This window comes from Nannospalax galili, unplaced genomic scaffold (assembly GCF_000622305.1).
Source record: "Nannospalax galili isolate Female #2095 unplaced genomic scaffold, S.galili_v1.0 scaffold329, whole genome shotgun sequence".
Taxonomy (NCBI): Eukaryota; Metazoa; Chordata; class Mammalia; order Rodentia; family Spalacidae; genus Nannospalax; species Nannospalax galili.
Window position 1 is genome coordinate 858,919 of NW_008360321.1, and position 17,596 is coordinate 876,514.

General features: G+C 39.3%; 1 protein-coding gene across 1 annotated transcript in view; it reads left to right on the forward strand.

Moving 5' to 3' along the window:
• Positions 1 to 859: 859 nt before the first annotated feature.
• Pkhd1 (PKHD1 ciliary IPT domain containing fibrocystin/polyductin) overlaps positions 860 to 17,596 on the forward strand; it is a 563,112-nt gene continuing 546,375 nt past the window's right edge. Inside the window, exons 1-8 of the mRNA XM_008825215.3 lie at positions 860 to 932; positions 2,985 to 3,119; positions 4,701 to 4,778; positions 5,355 to 5,499; positions 6,867 to 6,975; positions 11,692 to 11,749; positions 16,106 to 16,184; positions 17,417 to 17,491. Of these exons, the coding sequence (XP_008823437.1) occupies positions 3,068 to 3,119; positions 4,701 to 4,778; positions 5,355 to 5,499; positions 6,867 to 6,975; positions 11,692 to 11,749; positions 16,106 to 16,184; positions 17,417 to 17,491 (596 nt within the window). The 5' untranslated portion in view covers positions 860 to 932; positions 2,985 to 3,067. The remainder of the gene's footprint in view (positions 933 to 2,984; positions 3,120 to 4,700; positions 4,779 to 5,354; positions 5,500 to 6,866; positions 6,976 to 11,691; positions 11,750 to 16,105; positions 16,185 to 17,416; positions 17,492 to 17,596) is intronic.

The window sequence follows — 17,596 nt, forward strand, 5'->3', positions numbered from 1 at the left end:
AGCAGAATTTCTATAAACTCTCCCATTGTAGAGGATATTCTCACTACTTTCAGGGTTATATTTTACTTCTGTGGGTTAAATCTAATCTTGGTGGGTCTAGTTCTTCAGATATATCAATCTTCCTTCAAGTAGAAATAAAGCTATCAAGTTTTCCCCATAGTTGGACAAGGACAGATAAGTCAGATGTTCACTATGTATGAAGGTGTCTTGACCTTCTGCTGGTTTGCTGATACTTCATCAAGTGAAAACAAACTGGTGTTGAGACTCTTGGCTGGGAACCATTGGAAAGTAATGGTGAAAACCAAGGACTTCTTGGTTAAGAATTCAGAGTAGGAGGGCAAATAGGAAATGAAACTATGGACCTGGAGTAGCTAACCCTTTTTCAGGGCTTTGAACAAGTAAGTTTCCCCACTTCTTTAGGCCTGTGCCCCTAGTGAATATACCGCATCAAGCCCATAGCAAAATATATGTACGTCACTCTTCAAGAAGAGCCAGAGAGTACTCATGAAGAGTGTTAGTCCTCTCAGCCCCTCCTGCTGGGCTCTTCGTTTAGTGGATGACTTCCTGGCACATGCTTTCAATCACTGAATGCCTGTTTGTCTCACTGGTAGACTTTTATTTGAAATTCTTGTCTGAGACACATGCGAGGGGCGGGGGGATATGTAAGCGATCCCTTCTTTGGAAGTCTAAGTAGCTCATGTTAATCATTAAACTCACCCTATGGTCATTTCTGAACTTTCTCTCTGGTGAACATTTAACTAGGACAGAAACGAGTTAGGTGAGTTATAGTCCAACGTGAGTGAGTTACCTGCAACTGCAGGCTGGACTGTAACCACATAAAATGACCATCAGTTCTTGGCAGAGAGAAGCAAGATCATTTAGAAAGAAAAGATAATTTCTTCCTTGAATCACAGCAAGACAGAAACAAGCAGGTATTGTTTGATTCAGAAACGCCTCTGTTGTTTTCTATATTACATCTCTTGCTAATACTGTAGGAAGCCAAAGGAAATGGGAGGTCTACAGGAGGGCCTTGAAGCTTTGTCTTCTAAGCTTCTAGAGCAGGGGGAGCTGGGAGATGAGGGAGGAAGAGAAGGAGAGCAGGGAGAGGCATCAGAAGAAAGAAGGACAAGGGCAGAAAGAGGACTTGACCAAATAAGCAACGTTTTTCTCTGTGGTTGAAAAATTCTCATTAAAGAAATAAAGGGACACTGTTTATCCTTAGAAAGAATTAGTGGATTGAGTAATAGATGTCACAAAGAAAAATGGTACTTATTGCTGATGTGACTGCTCTGTTTTAGAAGAAAACAGGCATTTCTAACATAGATTTTAACAGCTTTCATGTGGAGGCATGTCTCCTTTGTTATAAGCTTGGCACTAGGTATTAAACAAAAACGTTAAGATAATGTAGTGAAATTGAAAACAGGTTCTTCTATACTGAGTATATTTGCCTGGGTAGAAGATGCAAGTCTGATCTTGTGCTTTTGGGTTAGGAAGTGAATATTCCTTAGTCCCGTTCTTCAGTGGTAGACATATTACACAAAATTGGATGTTTGTAAGTTGAACCAAATTTCAAATAGACTTAAAAACTTAGGAAATTTGCAATGTTAAAGAACTCTTGCAAATGTCAGAAGTCCTTTTATATCTGCAAGCAGATTCCACATCTCCACCTTGATAAACGGCTGTTTGTTTTCCCGGCTTCTAGCACGGTGCTCAGTTTCTAGTGGGCACACTATCAACCTTCACAGTGTTGAGTTAAATATAAGTGATTTTCTATTTTTGGCTAGCTTAATCAGGACATACCTGTATGATATATTTACCGCCTGCTTTTTGCAAACATTCTTTTTCTGAGACTATGTTGAGGTTCTGTTTTCTGAAATGGTATAACTGTTGCTACTTTCAGTATTTTCATAGAAATCTAAATTAATGCCTATTTAATAATATGGGTCTATTCTTTTAATTTTTTTGTAACTTTCAGAAAACTTCAGAGCCAGTGGATTAGGAAGATTTATTTACTCGCTTTGGCTTGTGTTGGATAGCAGCCCTGCAGCTCTGCAGCATTCCTAAAGCAGGCATAAGAGGCTTCAGTCAGGCTCTGTGCACTCCATCCATCTGTTTCACATCGATTGAAAAGCCACTTCTCTTTGATCAGTAAAATCAGATTCAGGATATTTCATTTTTTTATCTATTATTTTTACTTTATGTGTATTAAAGTATTGCCTGCATGTAAGTGCACCCATGCCGTGCAATGCCCACAGAGGACAGAAGAGGGAGTCGGATTCCCTGAAACTGGGTCTCTCCAACCTGAGATTGAGGGTATTTAAAAATGTGTGAATGGATTAAATTCTTTGAGTACTGTGTGGGGCCTCACACCGAAAAGGTTTTGAGAATGGACCTCTGGTCTCTGGGTCTCTTCAGGGTATGCTCTGGAGGCAAGGTGTCTGTGGTAACACATCATTTTCTGGCTGGGGGCTCGTAGAATATGAATTGGAGGTTTGGAGGGATGGTCAAGGGAAACAAAACTGATAGGGGAAGATCTGGTGGAGGATGGGATCCTGAGCTGGCCTAATAAGTTCCATTAGAAGCCACAGCAGAGACTGATGGATAGAAGTCTTGTCTGAGTGGTGGATTGGGATAACTCTCAAACAGGGTTCAAGTTGGAGAATCATGGGAGAGAAAGTTAGGAAGATAGGCTAGAGGAGAACAAAACAGACCCCTGTTCATCGGCTAGTGAGTTAATGGCTGCTATCATTATTCTTCACCCAACTTAAACATGCAGTAAATAGGCTATTGAAACAAGATGAGGACTGGTGATTTTCTATTAGGTTTCTTATATGATCTGTTTCCCTTGAGCTTAAGAAGATGGTGAGTGCTTCTAAAGATGTTAACACTGTATTTTTCTCATCTCTAATTTTCTGTTTCAATACAGAAAATTGATAGTATATAGTAAAAAATAATAGCAGTATTTTCACATTTTGTTTTATAAGGCACAAAACTACTTGGGCCATTTAACTCTAAAAATGCTTTGAATACCTGAGCAGTCTTAAGAGGCTTGAGTTGCATTGACGTGATGCCTGGCTGGTTAATCTCTCTCCTGAGTATGGAAATACTGATTTTAGCAGGTAAGTAGGAAGTGTTTGAACATATTCAGATTAAAACTCATTAGGTTAAAAAAAAAAAGGAAAACAACTCATTAGGTTACCTTGAGGATTGCTTTAAGAGTTAAAAGTATTGCTTTGGTTATATACCATAAATACATACAGTTTTCACTTGCCTGCTTAAAATATAAGCTAAAACCATTATTTTGGAAGGAAATGTTGAAGTATCTACATCTGAGTCTGAAATTTCTGTTTAATAGTTATTTTTTTCTGATTAATATCTGAAGTTATTTGTTAAAGTGTTATGAATATTTTGACTTTTAATGACCAATGGAGGTTGCTGTTACAATTCAAATCTTTTAATAATAACTTATAACTTCCTCTTTTATAATCCTTTTTAGGGCTAGTTGATATAATTCTTAGTATATTATATTGGTCTGTTTTCCCTAAGGGGTAACTTATCTTAGTGATTAATAACTGCTTGTGTTAAAATGTAATCTCAAATCATGCTTCCAGTTTTTCTCTGTGAATCTGGTCATCCTCTGCATCTTCTTGTGGTATTCATTTTTGTTTTCTTTGGATAAAAGTATCTAATCATCTCTGGGGGCTAGGGATCATGTGATCCAGTTTGGGCTGCTGTGATGACACATTGATGTGAGTGGAGCCCCACCATCCTTAGGTGTGTAGTGAGTCACCTGTCTAACTGCTTTATATGGATGTCCTGGGCTAGCTCACAAGCAACATGGTCTGGTTTATCCTTGAAATTTTGTGACACAGAAATCAAACAGTGTTCTGTAGATAATGCTTTCCTTGCTAATTACTGCATGGAAAGGATGAGAAAATTTTTCTAGTTTCCTTGAACTGATGATCTTTATACTTAAATATGACTACTGATTAAACATCGAGAAAGAGAAGAGAGGCAATGAGAGATTTGGGTTTAAGAACCAAATGTGGGGCTGGAGAGATGGCTCAGCAGTTAAGAGCAGGTATAGTGCTCTCCCCAAGGACCTGAGTTCATTACCCAACACTCACATTGGGTGGCTCACAATCACTTGTCTCTCTGGATCCAATGCTTTTGGCATCCAAGGGCATCTGCATTTACATGCACACACACACACACACACACACACACACACACACATATATTTTTTAATAAACAACAAAACCCCAAACAAGTAACAATAACACCCTCACACAAAACAAAACAATAAAACTCCTATAAAACAACAGGGAAGGCCAGGCATGGTGGTAAATTAAAAATGTATTTAAAAGAACCAAATGTGTCCTCCATGCTGCTGCAAAGGAAATGGAAAAAAGGAAATTGCAATTCAGGATTGTGTTGATGATCACTGGGATTCTGGATGTCTCAATCGAGAGGGATCAGTTTTCCTTAAAGTGGGGTACTGAATGTGTATGCCCTGGACCAGCAGTCTCTGATTTGAAGTACACATTCTGAACTAAAAACTCTGTGGTTAAGGTTCAGTAACCTGCCCCTTATCCAGCCCTTTTGATTAGTCTTATACATGCTAAATTTTGCTTTAAAGTATTTGTGATGCTAGTGGATTGAAAATGACTTCTAAAGGCAATGTTTTGTCTTGTTTACAGAACCTCACCTGAGTTTCCACATTGATCCTGTTGAAGGCAGCCTTGCAGGAGGAACATGGATCACAGTTATTTTTAATGGTAAGTGTGGACTTCCCTAAATATGAGTATTGTATTTATTGATTCAAAGTAAAAAAGAAATATGAATTCTTGCTTCACTGGCTAAGAACAGGTGGAAAGGAAGCCTTGAGGGATTTGGACAGACTGACTCAGTTCTGTCTTTAAAGATGCTGATTAGCTAATGTCATAGCAGAGGTCCTTGTCACATCAACATCCTCTTGGTGGAACCATAAATGAGTTGATATGAAAGTATGTGGCAGAGTTCTTGCAGTATGTTGACTGCTATCCTTATAAATGATTCTGTAGGTGGGAGCTGCTAAATCATGCCTTAGCATACCCATTTCTACGATGGTGTAAAGTAACTTTGAGGGTTGGAAAACTCTTTCCTGGAGGTAGGCAGACTTGAGAGAAAACTACTTTATAAGCTCATAAATAGAAAATGTTTTTACATAACCCTCATAAATGCCTTTGGAAGTGAGTTATTTAATCCTCTGGCAAACTGAGTGTCTTACACTGCCCTCATGTGGCCAATGTTTGCACTGCCCCTTGTGAATTATACCTACTTGGCCTGAGATTTCTCCTGTCCCTTGTGTTTAGATTTGGAGAGAAGTGTTCTTTACCCCACCAACGGCTCTCAGCTGGAGATAGACCTAGTGAACATGGTGTTGCCTGCCCTGCCAAAGATCCCCTGTGATGTTTCTCCTGTCTTCTTGGATTTGCCTGTGGTGACATGCCAGACTAGGTATACTTGTCATTTTCTTGAGTGGATGTAGGTACTGATTCGTAAATAACCTCCTAATTAAATTCAGTGGACCACACCCAAAAAAGAGGCATGGAACTGGAAGGGAATGTGTGGAGGAAAAATGGTTCCAGCAGGAGAAAAAGAGGAATGGAGAGGGGAATGGTGGAGGGTGGAAATGACTAAATTTACAATATAAATGTCTGAAATTATCAAGTAACAAAAAAAGAGGAGGTCCAAGATAAAGGAGTAGAATAAGGGACGGCTGGATTCTGTTTCCATTTGCTTGTTTCAAGAACTTGTATTGCTATTAAGATTTCAATGCCTACCATTTTGGAACTAAAGTACTTGTCATTTGGAATAGGTGTGATGGCAAGAATTGTGCATATATCTAAAAAAATTTGGGAAATAAATGTATTGCTTGCTTATTTAGCCTGTTATTACCTGTGTGTAGGAAACATTGGTGTAGAAATTGAAGTAACCTAGTAACCTGCTCCTCTACCCAAATCTGGTGGTCTGTGAAGTTTTTATCAGCTCTTTCTTTATGTGTGTCTTAGAAACACTGCATAACATTGACACTTTCCTTTGTCTTCTGTTCTTCCAGACAGGCTAACCCTTTCTGTTTTGTTTCCTGAAATGCACCAATCACACTTTTAATGCCCATCCCCACTTCTCTGAACATCTAGTTTAGTGTAATCTTTCCCTTCTGTGAATAAGGAAGAGTCAACTCCTTTTTATCACTCATCTGCAGGATATATATGCATGCACACACGCATTTTTTTCAACTCATCTCGAACAGGAGATCTTTTTAAATTTACACAAAGGAACAGGATGTGACAATAGCGACTTCATTTCCTCAGCCCTGTGTCCCTTTTATTTAACACAATATACCCAAATATTACCATTTCTATATGCAATCTCTGTAAATTATTGAAATCCTTCTTCTGGACATCACATCTTCTTGTGCCCGCTTCATAGGTAGTGGGGTTACAGGCATGCACTACCACACCAAGCAGGAACTTTAATTTTCTTCCTAAACTGAAACAGGGAATAGATTATCTGTCAAAATATCCCTACTAATTTAAAAAGTTCTATGAGCCCATAATTCTGAGACTCAGTCCTTTAATATTAAATTTAAAGGACTTTCAACAACAAAAACAAGTAACACAATCTCTCTTGCTGAGGATCAAGCCTTTAAAATGCAGTCATCATGAGTAGATACAGGTGGTGAAAGGTGAAATAGAGAAATGTTCAGTTGGGTTCATTTTACAAACACAGGGCAAACGTTCAAAGTGGTCAAGTGGGCTTCTTGCAGTGGGAACTTCTGATTTCCGATTCACAAAGACTTCCATTTTCTGCCCTCACTTCAGATCTCTGCTGTCTGAAGCACAGGAGGGTCTGTATTCTCTGGAAGTACGCTCTGGGGGACAGATTGTAGGCAGCCCATGTCAAGGATTTCAAGACAGCTGTACTTTCAAGGTGGGTCCTAAAGAAGGAGGAATGTGTGTTTGGCTGGTCAGCTAGTAGTGTGATGTGTTACCAATAACAAGTTACTAATCAGCTATCATGTCGCTTTTATAGGGTCAGAAGAAAGACTGAGAGATAGGGTTTCTATCATCCTATGAAAAATAACCATCCAATGCTTTCATGTCAGGCTGTAGCTGAGTGCTGTGTTATACGATGCTCACAAACTTAGGAGTTAGGCATTCACTATGTTTACCACATGACCCTGTAAGTGCCAGAACTAGGATTTGAACCTGCATGGAATTGTGAATGCACTGGACCTGCAGCTCATAGGGGAGCCACAGGTAGACCAGTGTTACATTTTCAGCAGATGCTGAGTGTTAGGACGCTGAAGAGACTCAGGGGCTTCAGGTCCTTGGGGGGCCCAACCTTCACTTCCTGTGCTCAATGACGCCTTTAAAATATTTTATTTGTTATTTTAACTTTATGTATATGAGTGCATTGCCTGCATGTACATAAGTGCACCTATGTCATACAATACCTGCAGGGGTCAGAAAGGGTGTCGAATCTCCTGGAACTGGAGTTGCAGATGGTTGCTAACTGCCATATGTGTGCTGGGATTTGAATCCGGGTTCTCTGCAAGAGCAGTCAGTGCTCTTAACTGCTGAGCCATCGCTCCAGCCCCTCAATGACACTTTTTATTCTATTCTTTCTGACACTAGTCTGAAAGCACATTTGCTGGTGGAATTCTCCTGCAAGATCAGATAGACCAAAAAGGAAGAAAGGAGAGAAAGGAGAGAGAGAGAGAGAGACAAAGACATAGAAAGACAGAGAGAGAGAGATACACACAGAGAGACAGAGACAGAGAGGGAGATACACACACACACATAGACACAGACACAGACACAGACAGACAGACACACACAGACAGACACAGACACAGACACAGACAGACAGACACACACACACAGACATAGACACAGACACAGACACAGACCCAGACAGACACAGACACAGACACAGACACACACACAGACACACACGCACACAGACACACACACAGACACACACACACAGACACACACACACAGACAGACACACAGACACGCACACACAGACACACACACAGACACAGACAGACACACACACAGACACACACACAGACACAGACAGACACACAGACAGACACACAGACACACACACACAGACACACACAGACACACACACACAGACAGACATATAGACACACACACACAGACACACACACAGACAGACAGACACACACAGACACACACACAGACACAGACAGACACACACAGATACACACACAGACACAGACACGCACACACATGCGTGCACACACACACACAGATTTCTCTTAGACCAGTGTCAAATCTGATTTAATTTATAGTCTTAATATTTGTACTGGGCTTTTATGTTTGGATAAGTCTAAGATCCCCAAATGATCTCTGCAAGTGAGACGCTGGACTTTTCATGAAAGGCGGAACTTCAGTAATGTTCCTATTGAAAAAGACCTCTGTTGAGGGGGGCCTTTATAGATAATAAAACTTAGTCACTAACTGATGTTCTTTTAGAACTCTAAATTCATCTGTAATACAGCACATTTTATGTAGGAAATTTTGAAATTTGGAATTTGCTGGCCAGTTTCAATGAACAATTTGTTTTTCAACCCAAGACTATCTTGTCTGAAATTTGCCTCTGTGAGAATGTAGCAGAAAGAAAAAACAAAGTTACACTGCTCTTTCTTATTAAGAGTCCCATCACCACGGATGCCCTGGCTCAGAGGGGTATTATAGATGAGAGGTATCTGAGCACGCTACAGCATCATCAAGCTCCCTTTCACCTCAGATAGCAGCTTTCCTACCTGTTATAAAGATCAGTAGGAACAGAGGTGGAGGAGACACACTTCCTAAAATTGCACATTAAAGAAAGCAAGTCCATCAATGGCTCAACTAGCTTGGTGAGTTGATGAACTATCACCAGGGGATACAGTTAATGAGAGACATTCTGAGCAAAATAAAATGCAGTGTTTCTTTTTGTTTTGGGACTGGGACTAACAGAACCATGGGTATTAAAAATTAATTCCGTCTTGCCAACCCACTCCAAAGAGCCTGCTGCGGGCACTGACAAGTCTGAACAACTCACAGAAGGTTTATCAAGCAGCTGGTGGCTGTGGCTTTATCCTTCTACTCCACTGTTTCTGCCCTGCATCTACCCACCTTCCCATCTCTCTGTTGCTGACCTCACTGGGCTCAAGGACCAGCCTGCAGGAAACTTGATTTGGAAGCTCATTAATTTCTCACTGTCCTGTCTCTAGCCTGGTGGGTGACCAGACGCCCGTTTTCTCTTAGAAATATACCATTTTATGTTATATCAATTTAGAGAGATTCACAAGTGAAGCCTTTTCTTATGGTTTAACCCTGAGTGTGCCCCAGTGCTCTCAGAGGAGGAAGCAGTGAAGGAGTCTTTGTATTCCCCACAAACTTCTAAGTGGATGACAGATGGAGTCTTAGATTTTAAGTTGGAAACCAAGAGAAATGCTTCCTCATTTCCTTTGAATTAGGTTGCTGTCTCTGCCTCAGTTTTTAACATGTTCAAGAGAGGGCAATAACCACTTCTCTACCTCACTAGTCTCCTGTGATAAAATCCCAAGAGAAGTAACTTTGGTAAGAAGTGTCTTCTTCCCCCTCCATGGGAGATGAAAGCCAAGTTGGAGCATTGGCTGGTAGGTCAGAACTCGGACTGAATGCTTGGCAAGTGTATGTGGAACTGCATTAATCTTTATCTTTTGTTGAGATCAGACAGTTCTTAATCTGTGAAGTCACAACATTCTTATTTGACTCCCTAGCTGCATGTTTTCTGTGAACTATTTTCTAACCTTTCTGGCAGAGAATAAAGAAAATAGTCTTGATGGCAAGCTGTACTTCTCTGTGGATCAATACTTAAAATCCACACTCGCAAGGTCACTATCAGCTTGGTTGAAAAGTCTGTTCATTATTAATGTGTGATTACGGCTGTTGATTAACTACAGTTATTCACTGGTGATATTTTCCCTAGAAAGGTAGACTCCTGGGCCGCTGGATACAGCCCAGACAAAACAGTTTGCTGTAGTTTGTTGATTGTTTATAAAGGGATCAGTTTAGGCATCTGGAGAAAGAAGGGATAACTAAGTCTTTTTCTGGGTGAGGTCTTTACTTATGGGTCAAACCTTGCCCTGGTCAGTTCAGTCTGTTCCTTATGCTCCTTCATTTTCTTTGCCTGGAATGATTTCCTGATGGGTTAATACACTTCCCTTAGCCTAACCTAAATGCCTTCAAGAGTGTATTAGTTTCTTACACAATCTATAGATCAATTTCCAGGAAGGCTAGTCAGACAGTGATTATGTTTAACATTAAACAATCATCCTATGTTTTGCAGTACCATGACTTAGACTCAAGATGTTTTTCTCTGATCTATGACTAAGCGGCGTTCTGCTGAACCCAACATTCTTGTTTGCAAGAAATGTCCATACCTTGTCCCTCACCATTCTTAACCTCTTCCTTGCTGTTCTCCTTCATGTACTTCCTGAACTCTTTTACTCTTCAGCAGTATATTACACAGCCCAGATAGGGCTACTTCATTCATTCACAAGAATCTGAATGCCTTCTGCATTCCAGACTAGGCAAAGGGAAGCAAGGTCAGTGGTATCAGGCATTGTCCCTTCTTCGTGAAGCCTGTAGTTATCAGGTGTGTTTCAAGAAAATTATAAATTTATTTGGGGTTCATGAATAAGCTTCAATAGGCTCCCATTTCTTCCATCAGTGCTGTTAACTTCTTTCTTTGGATATGTGTGTGTGTGTGTGTGTGGTGTGTGTATGTGTATGAATATGGCTGTATACATGACCATGTGAGCATGTGGAGATCAGAGGACAAACTTGGGTGTCCATCTTTATCTTCTACCTTGTTTGAGGCAAGGTCTCTTTGTTGTTTGCTGCTCTGTATGTCTAGCTGACTCATGAACATCTGGAAATTCTCTTGCCTTCATCTCCCATCTTGCCATAGGAGAACTGGGATTATTGATACACCTGGCTTTATATGGGTTCTGGGGATCCAAACTCAAGTCCTCAGGCTTGCATGACAAGTACTTTATTCACTGAGCCATGTCCCTAGCCCTTACCGCCTTCTTGAGGAAGAGTGTAGCTTCCTGTTCCTTATTTTTCCATTCAACAGGCACCTTCTTTTTCTCCAAAGAGCATCTCACCCATATAAATACAACTTCTCATTTTGTATACCTGCTGACTGACAATAATTTAAGCTACAATCCTTCCAATTAAATAATGATTTTTTGGGGGGAAATAAAAACCTTTAAAGCATTAAATTATAAAGACGGAATTAAAAGACTAACATTCTGGATGATGTCTTGCCTACTTTCCTTTTGCTAAAAAAGTTTCCTAGTGTGGCAAGTGTAGAAACAGGCTTGCAAAGATTTGAACGGCATGCTGCAGAATAGAGGTCTGTATGGCCTTGACTGGATCCTTTGCTTCATCTGCAGGAGAAATACAACAGTGCCTACCAGCCTTAGTTCTTGGAGCTAGTATGAGGATAAAGAGAAATAGGTGTGGGACTGATTAAAGAAAAACCCATTTGCACAAATGCTTTATGAAGAACGGTTTGTGGCTGTTCATGGATATTCTAATGAAATGCTCACTTGTGATAATATTTTCCAAACAGTTTTCCAAGGCATACACACCCATTGTGTACCGAGTTAATCCATCAAGTGGAGTTCCAGGTAAGAAATATTAAATATTAAACAGGAATCCCTTTGCCAATGCTTGTTGTAAGTGCTTCTACCTTGGTGGGTAGTCTCTATAAGCATCAAATTTAGCTTCTTATCTGATGTTGTTTTGAAACTAAGTTTCAACTTCTGATGCCTTTTCAACCTGGTTTTGTTTCTCCTCTAGCTGCTTTTGTTCTTTTGCTTCACTGATAAAAAAAGACTCTAAAACTTGATAAGAAAAAGGCTGGTTGTGGTTGTTACTTTTCTGTTGCTGTGATTAAAAAACACTGACCAAAGCAATTTATAAAAGGAAGAATTTATTTACCTTACAGTTCCTGAGGGATTAGAGCTCCCCTTAGCAGGGAGGCCTTTCTGCCAGAACAGAAAGCTGAATCATCACATCTTCAAGCAGGCACAGGAAGCAGAGAGAGACGGGAAATACTGCAAGGTTTAAGAACTCTCAAGGCCCACCCCCAGTGACAAGCTTCCTTCAGCATGGCCATGCCTCCTAAAGGTTCCGTGGCCCTCCCCAAACAGTGCCACAAACTGGGGACCAAGTGTCCAAATATTTGTAGCCTATGAAGGACAGTCTCATTCAAACTACCACACCAAAGTTAAATACACTTTTTATCTTTGTAACCATCTCAATAGTCCATCCACACTAGGAAGTCTTTATTGAACCCCTTCTGTGTGCCAAGTTCCATTCTAAACTCTTCATATCTTATTGGAGTATCACAAAAACATGATGATATAGGAGCTATTATTACTTTGAAAAAACTGAGGTCACAGGAGGTTCAGTAATTTTTCTAAAGTCATATAGACATTGAAATTTAAACTGAGACAGGCACCTGTATATATCATTTTGTCTTGTAATGAGTAGTATTGGATGCAGCTTGGAATGTTATTAACTCTGTTTTTTTTTAAATGAATTTTTGTGATTTTTATGAAATATAATTTGATGGTATTTAGATCTCCTCCCCCATCTACACCTCTTCTTATTGCCCCTGTCCTATTTAATTATATATAAAATAAGGCCTATGGAGTCTAATTTGTGTTCAAAATGTTCTTCAGTGTGGGTCCATCCACTGAAGGCTGGTTAACCTACCAAGCATCCCATCCTTGAAAGAGACTCTCTCCCTGTCAACACCCATTAGTTGCCAAAATTTTCTCAGGTTGGGTTAATATTTCTAATGTGTCTATGTTGTAACCCTGATGTTTATCTAGAGGATTCGTTCGTGACTCAGAGAAAACACAGGCATATATTTTTGATCTTAGATAAAAGTTTGAGAATTGGTAAAGCACAGATATATTAAAGGCCAATAGGATGGATGAGGAGGAGGTTGTATAAAGTTCAAGGATTTACATAAGAGAAGAAGGGATTGCCACCGAGAAATAAATCCAGTAATTTAAAAAGTCTGCCTTAAAACTAAATAATAAATTCATTTAGAATTCTAATATTTTGCTCTCTTATTCTTAGAAAATTCCTCCTTCTATTTCAGATTTTTCATTTGTTTTGTATTTCCAGAATTGTATAAGTATGTGAATATAAGTCACTAATTAAAATTATTACATTTACTTATTTACTGATTGTGTGTGTGTGTGTGTGTGTGTGTGTGTGTGTGTGTGTGTGTGTGGACAGCTTTTAGGAGGTGGTTCCCTCCTACCGTGTGGATTCTGGAGATCAAATTCAGGTTCTTGTACTTGGTGGAAAGTGCTTTTACCATTGAGCCGTTTCACCAGCCCGAGTTGCTAAATTTTTATGTATGATTATGTTAGAACGTATAAGCAGATCTAATTGTTTTGATTGATTTGACAGGTTAAGATTATCAGAATGAATATCCATGGTTCTGAATAGTGTTTATGTACTGTGTATAGACAAAGATTATATGTTTGCATCTAAATTATATTTAGAAGGATATGAATTAGGCAGTGTCTTATTGATGTATATTTTTCATAAATGTGTTCCATTCCATTAGGTTAAGTAACCAAGATATGATCATGTTTTATGAAAAGGACATGAGCTGTGAAAACTATGTGCAGACATCTGGGTTCCTGCAGCTTGACTATAGAAAGCTCCAGTTTAGGTGGTAGGAGTCTTGTTATGATGAGGGATGAATAAGGAGTTGTTAGAGGTATGAACTGGGATGTCAGTTTGTGTCCATATCTGTCAAACCCCTTTGTCTCCCTGAGTGGAGTTCTGTACACTGTCTCCTCCTCCTTCCAGGGGAATGATTGGTAGCTGACCCTGTCAGAGTGATCCCTGCAGGCAGGATCCACATGGCTGATTCTTTACACTCACTTTCTAGACAATTATTCTCATTTCATTTGGGAAGCCTGCTGCCCAAAGTAGCAGCCAGAGACATGGTGCGGGGAGATAGATACAGGCGAGATGGTATTTCATGTGCAGTTGGACTTCTATGTGTGGTTAACAGTCCTTCACTGTGACGCAGAATCCCCTGGCATTGTGGTCTACTTTGCCCTTTTGTCAGCCTCATTGGGCTTCTTTGTTTAGATACAAACAAAATCCCACAGGAGTTCCTATTTCTGTAACCTGTTGCCTTTTTTTAAAATGGCACATGTGACAGCTTGAAGTCTTCTCAAAGAATCAGCAAGTCAATGGTGCAGATCTGTTAAAATGAAAGAGCATCATTCTGTCAGTTTTTAGCAGCAGAGATTTCAGGTTTCTGCAAACTCTCTGGCCTCTGTGTCAGTCATCAAGGGACCGCACTTTCTCTTTACCCATCTGTAAAATGACTATCATGGTACCAGAATGGTTCAATGAAGCCATCCAATGCCTGCAGATGAAAAGTCCCCTCTTACTAAAAACACACAACACAGGATATGGGAGATGTGCTTTGGTGTCTATAAGTTTTCATGGTGAAATGAAGTTTCCTGGATGTAGTGATCCCAATGAGTCCCACAGTTAGACTTTTTGAGGTTTTACAGGACTAGCACATACTTTTCTCATCTGTGATGCTATTCTGCAATAATCTTCCCACCTCGACCTCATGAGTAGCTGGGATTACAGGCAAATGACAACATAACTGGCTTGCCCTATCTTTGAATCTAGCATATTTGCTGAATGACGAGTGAAACATGTTTATATGTATAGGATATTATGTAATGTTTGTAACATATATATTGTATACTATTCATAGCAAGGTATGCATATCTATCTATTCAAACATGTTCTTTATTTGTGAAGACACTCAAAATCTTTTCTTCCAGATTAAAAAAAATATTTTATTATTTTTATTTTAAGTGTATGAGTGTGTTGCCTGCATTGTGAGTGCACCCATGTTGTGCAATGCCACGGAGGTCAGAAGAGGGCTTCAGATTCCCCTGGACCTGGAGTTAAGGACGGTTTGTAGCTGCCATGTGGGGCTAGGAATTGAACCTGGGTCCTCTGCAAGAGCAGTCAGTGCTCTTAACCGCTGAGCCATTTCTCCAGCCCCTTCTTCCAGATTTTAAAATGCAGTTAATTATCAGTATCTATATTTCATTACTATGCAATTGAATTCCAGAATGTATCTTTCCTCTCTAACTTTAATTTAACTGTCATGGACCAGCCTTTTCTTATCCCTCCCTTGCACTGATTCTTCCGTGGTAAGTACTTCTGTCATCTCAACTCTGTGTGACCAATGTTTTAAGATATTACATATGTGTGAGAACATATAGCATACGTACACACTTCAGCAAAGTCCAGAAGAAAGTCTCATGGAGTTAAAGCATCCCAAGGCACACTATTGTTAGGATAGATAGCCTATACAGGACCCAGACAATAAAAAAGAGAAATGTGAGGAGACTGTTCCTCCTTCCACCCTCTTCACAGGATTGGAAAGAAAATCCATTATTCCTTCTGTGTGCCATTTTATAGATAATTAAGTCTTTGCTTGAGATAACTGGTTATTTTAGCCTTTCTAAAATATAACACCAATCACAGGATCATAATACTCACTTTACAATTATATTTTTATTAAAAAGCAGTATTTTTAGAGCCCTGGAATGAATTTTTCTGTATGAAACTGTGTGTTTTGACGAGGTGGAGATCTTTTTTAAACATTGGAACCTCATTTAATTTTATGTCTTATAGAGTTTATAATGAGTAAAAGATTATATAAGCGTAATAATTCATCTGTAAACATAGAAATGTACAGCCAATTTTGAAAGAGATGTACCCTAGCTCAGAAAAATGTTATTGAATAGGTTAAAAATAAATGATACCCCAGTTTTTTTTTTTTTTTAAAAAGCCGTATTTTTATGCATCTGTGCCATGCTGGGAATATATTACAGAAAACAAACAGAACATATGCTGTATATTTGGAGTTTGAGCTAAGTACATTAGATTTTTAATGCTTCTTAAAACAGGAGAAGTAATACATGTGTATGGAAGGATTATCACTGGAAGGTTGGAAACCTTTGATTCTGACGTTGACTACATCGACAGGTAAGCATATGTTGTTTCTATGTTCAACTAATAACATATATGCAGGATGACTTCCTAGGGCCAGCTTTTTTGATGACTATGAATTGTAAGCTATTTGCACAGAATTGATGTTTTTCTCTTTACAGTTTATGGTTCCTGGTGATCAGATTTCAGTTTTTACTTTGTAATTCAATTACAACCGATTGGTTAAGTTGGTCCGCTTATTTACTGACTAGTGACTGTGGGCTCATTGTGAATTGTATTGTAGTTGCATCCATAGATTTTCTTTTTTGATTCTTAGCGTTCCTTCTCTAGACTCTTAGGGTAAAGTTAATTCTTTCTATAATGATGCATTAACACAAAAGCCTATTATAATTTCTTCATTTAGTCCTTATCCACCTGTGGATTTAGAAATCCTATTATGGAGTAACTAGCAGGTATTGAACGGTACTAAAAGCCATCAGGCTCGTAATGTTTTCTGGGAACGATAAGATCTGAAAATGACCTTCTTCCCTGGGCACATTAAAAGTATAAAATGTTGCTATTAAGTCATCCATTAGGGAGAGAAGAAAATCAGAGTTTGTGGGCCACTCCAGGCGGGTGTAGTCATTCAACAAATTCAACAATTATTGGGAGGATTTATAAGCAGAAGAAAAATAATATCACTATTTACCCAGATGCATAAAGTCTGTATATCTTGTCTTATTTTTTCTTTACCTCCGGATAGGTTAGGAGCATCTTCCTCTTGCTTGTCCATCTCCTTGATTCTGTGCTACATTTCTGGAATTAAGAAATGGTCAGCTTGTTTTTATACAGAAATGACTCTTCTATTGGGGATAGAAAATTCAAGAACATCTATATGTTCCATATTCACTACTTGGTCTCATCTCAGCCCCAGTCTGGGGTCTAGTTTTTAAAATGAGCAATAAAGGCGTAAACTCCACAATAGCTTTGTGTAGACCAAACTAGTCAATATAGAGATGAAGAGATTTTGGAGGAAAGGGCAAGAGCTCCATCTGAAGTATAAAAGCGTGGGTCATGAAGGGACCCCTACTCTCTTAGGGAGAAGTTGAGTCGACATCTCCTTGAGGCACAGTCTTCACTTAGCTCCTCTGCAATGGTAGCCTATAGATCCAGATGATAGTGTTCCTAACATTTCCTGTCTTTTGGCAGCCATGTTTGCTAGGAACATGGCACTATGGTTTCCTGCCTCGTGCTTATCTTCTGTTTGCTTTTTCCCCCCTGTAATCCAGCCCATTGGTCCTGGAAGCTGAAGGAGACAGATGGGTCACTCCTTGTTCTCTTATTAACAGGCAGACGGGAAGCTGGTGAGTATTTCATTTTTCTTGTGAATGTATATTATATATTTTCATATATATATATTTAAGTTTCTCCCACATGACAAGACAGATACACATTAAAGAAATGCATAT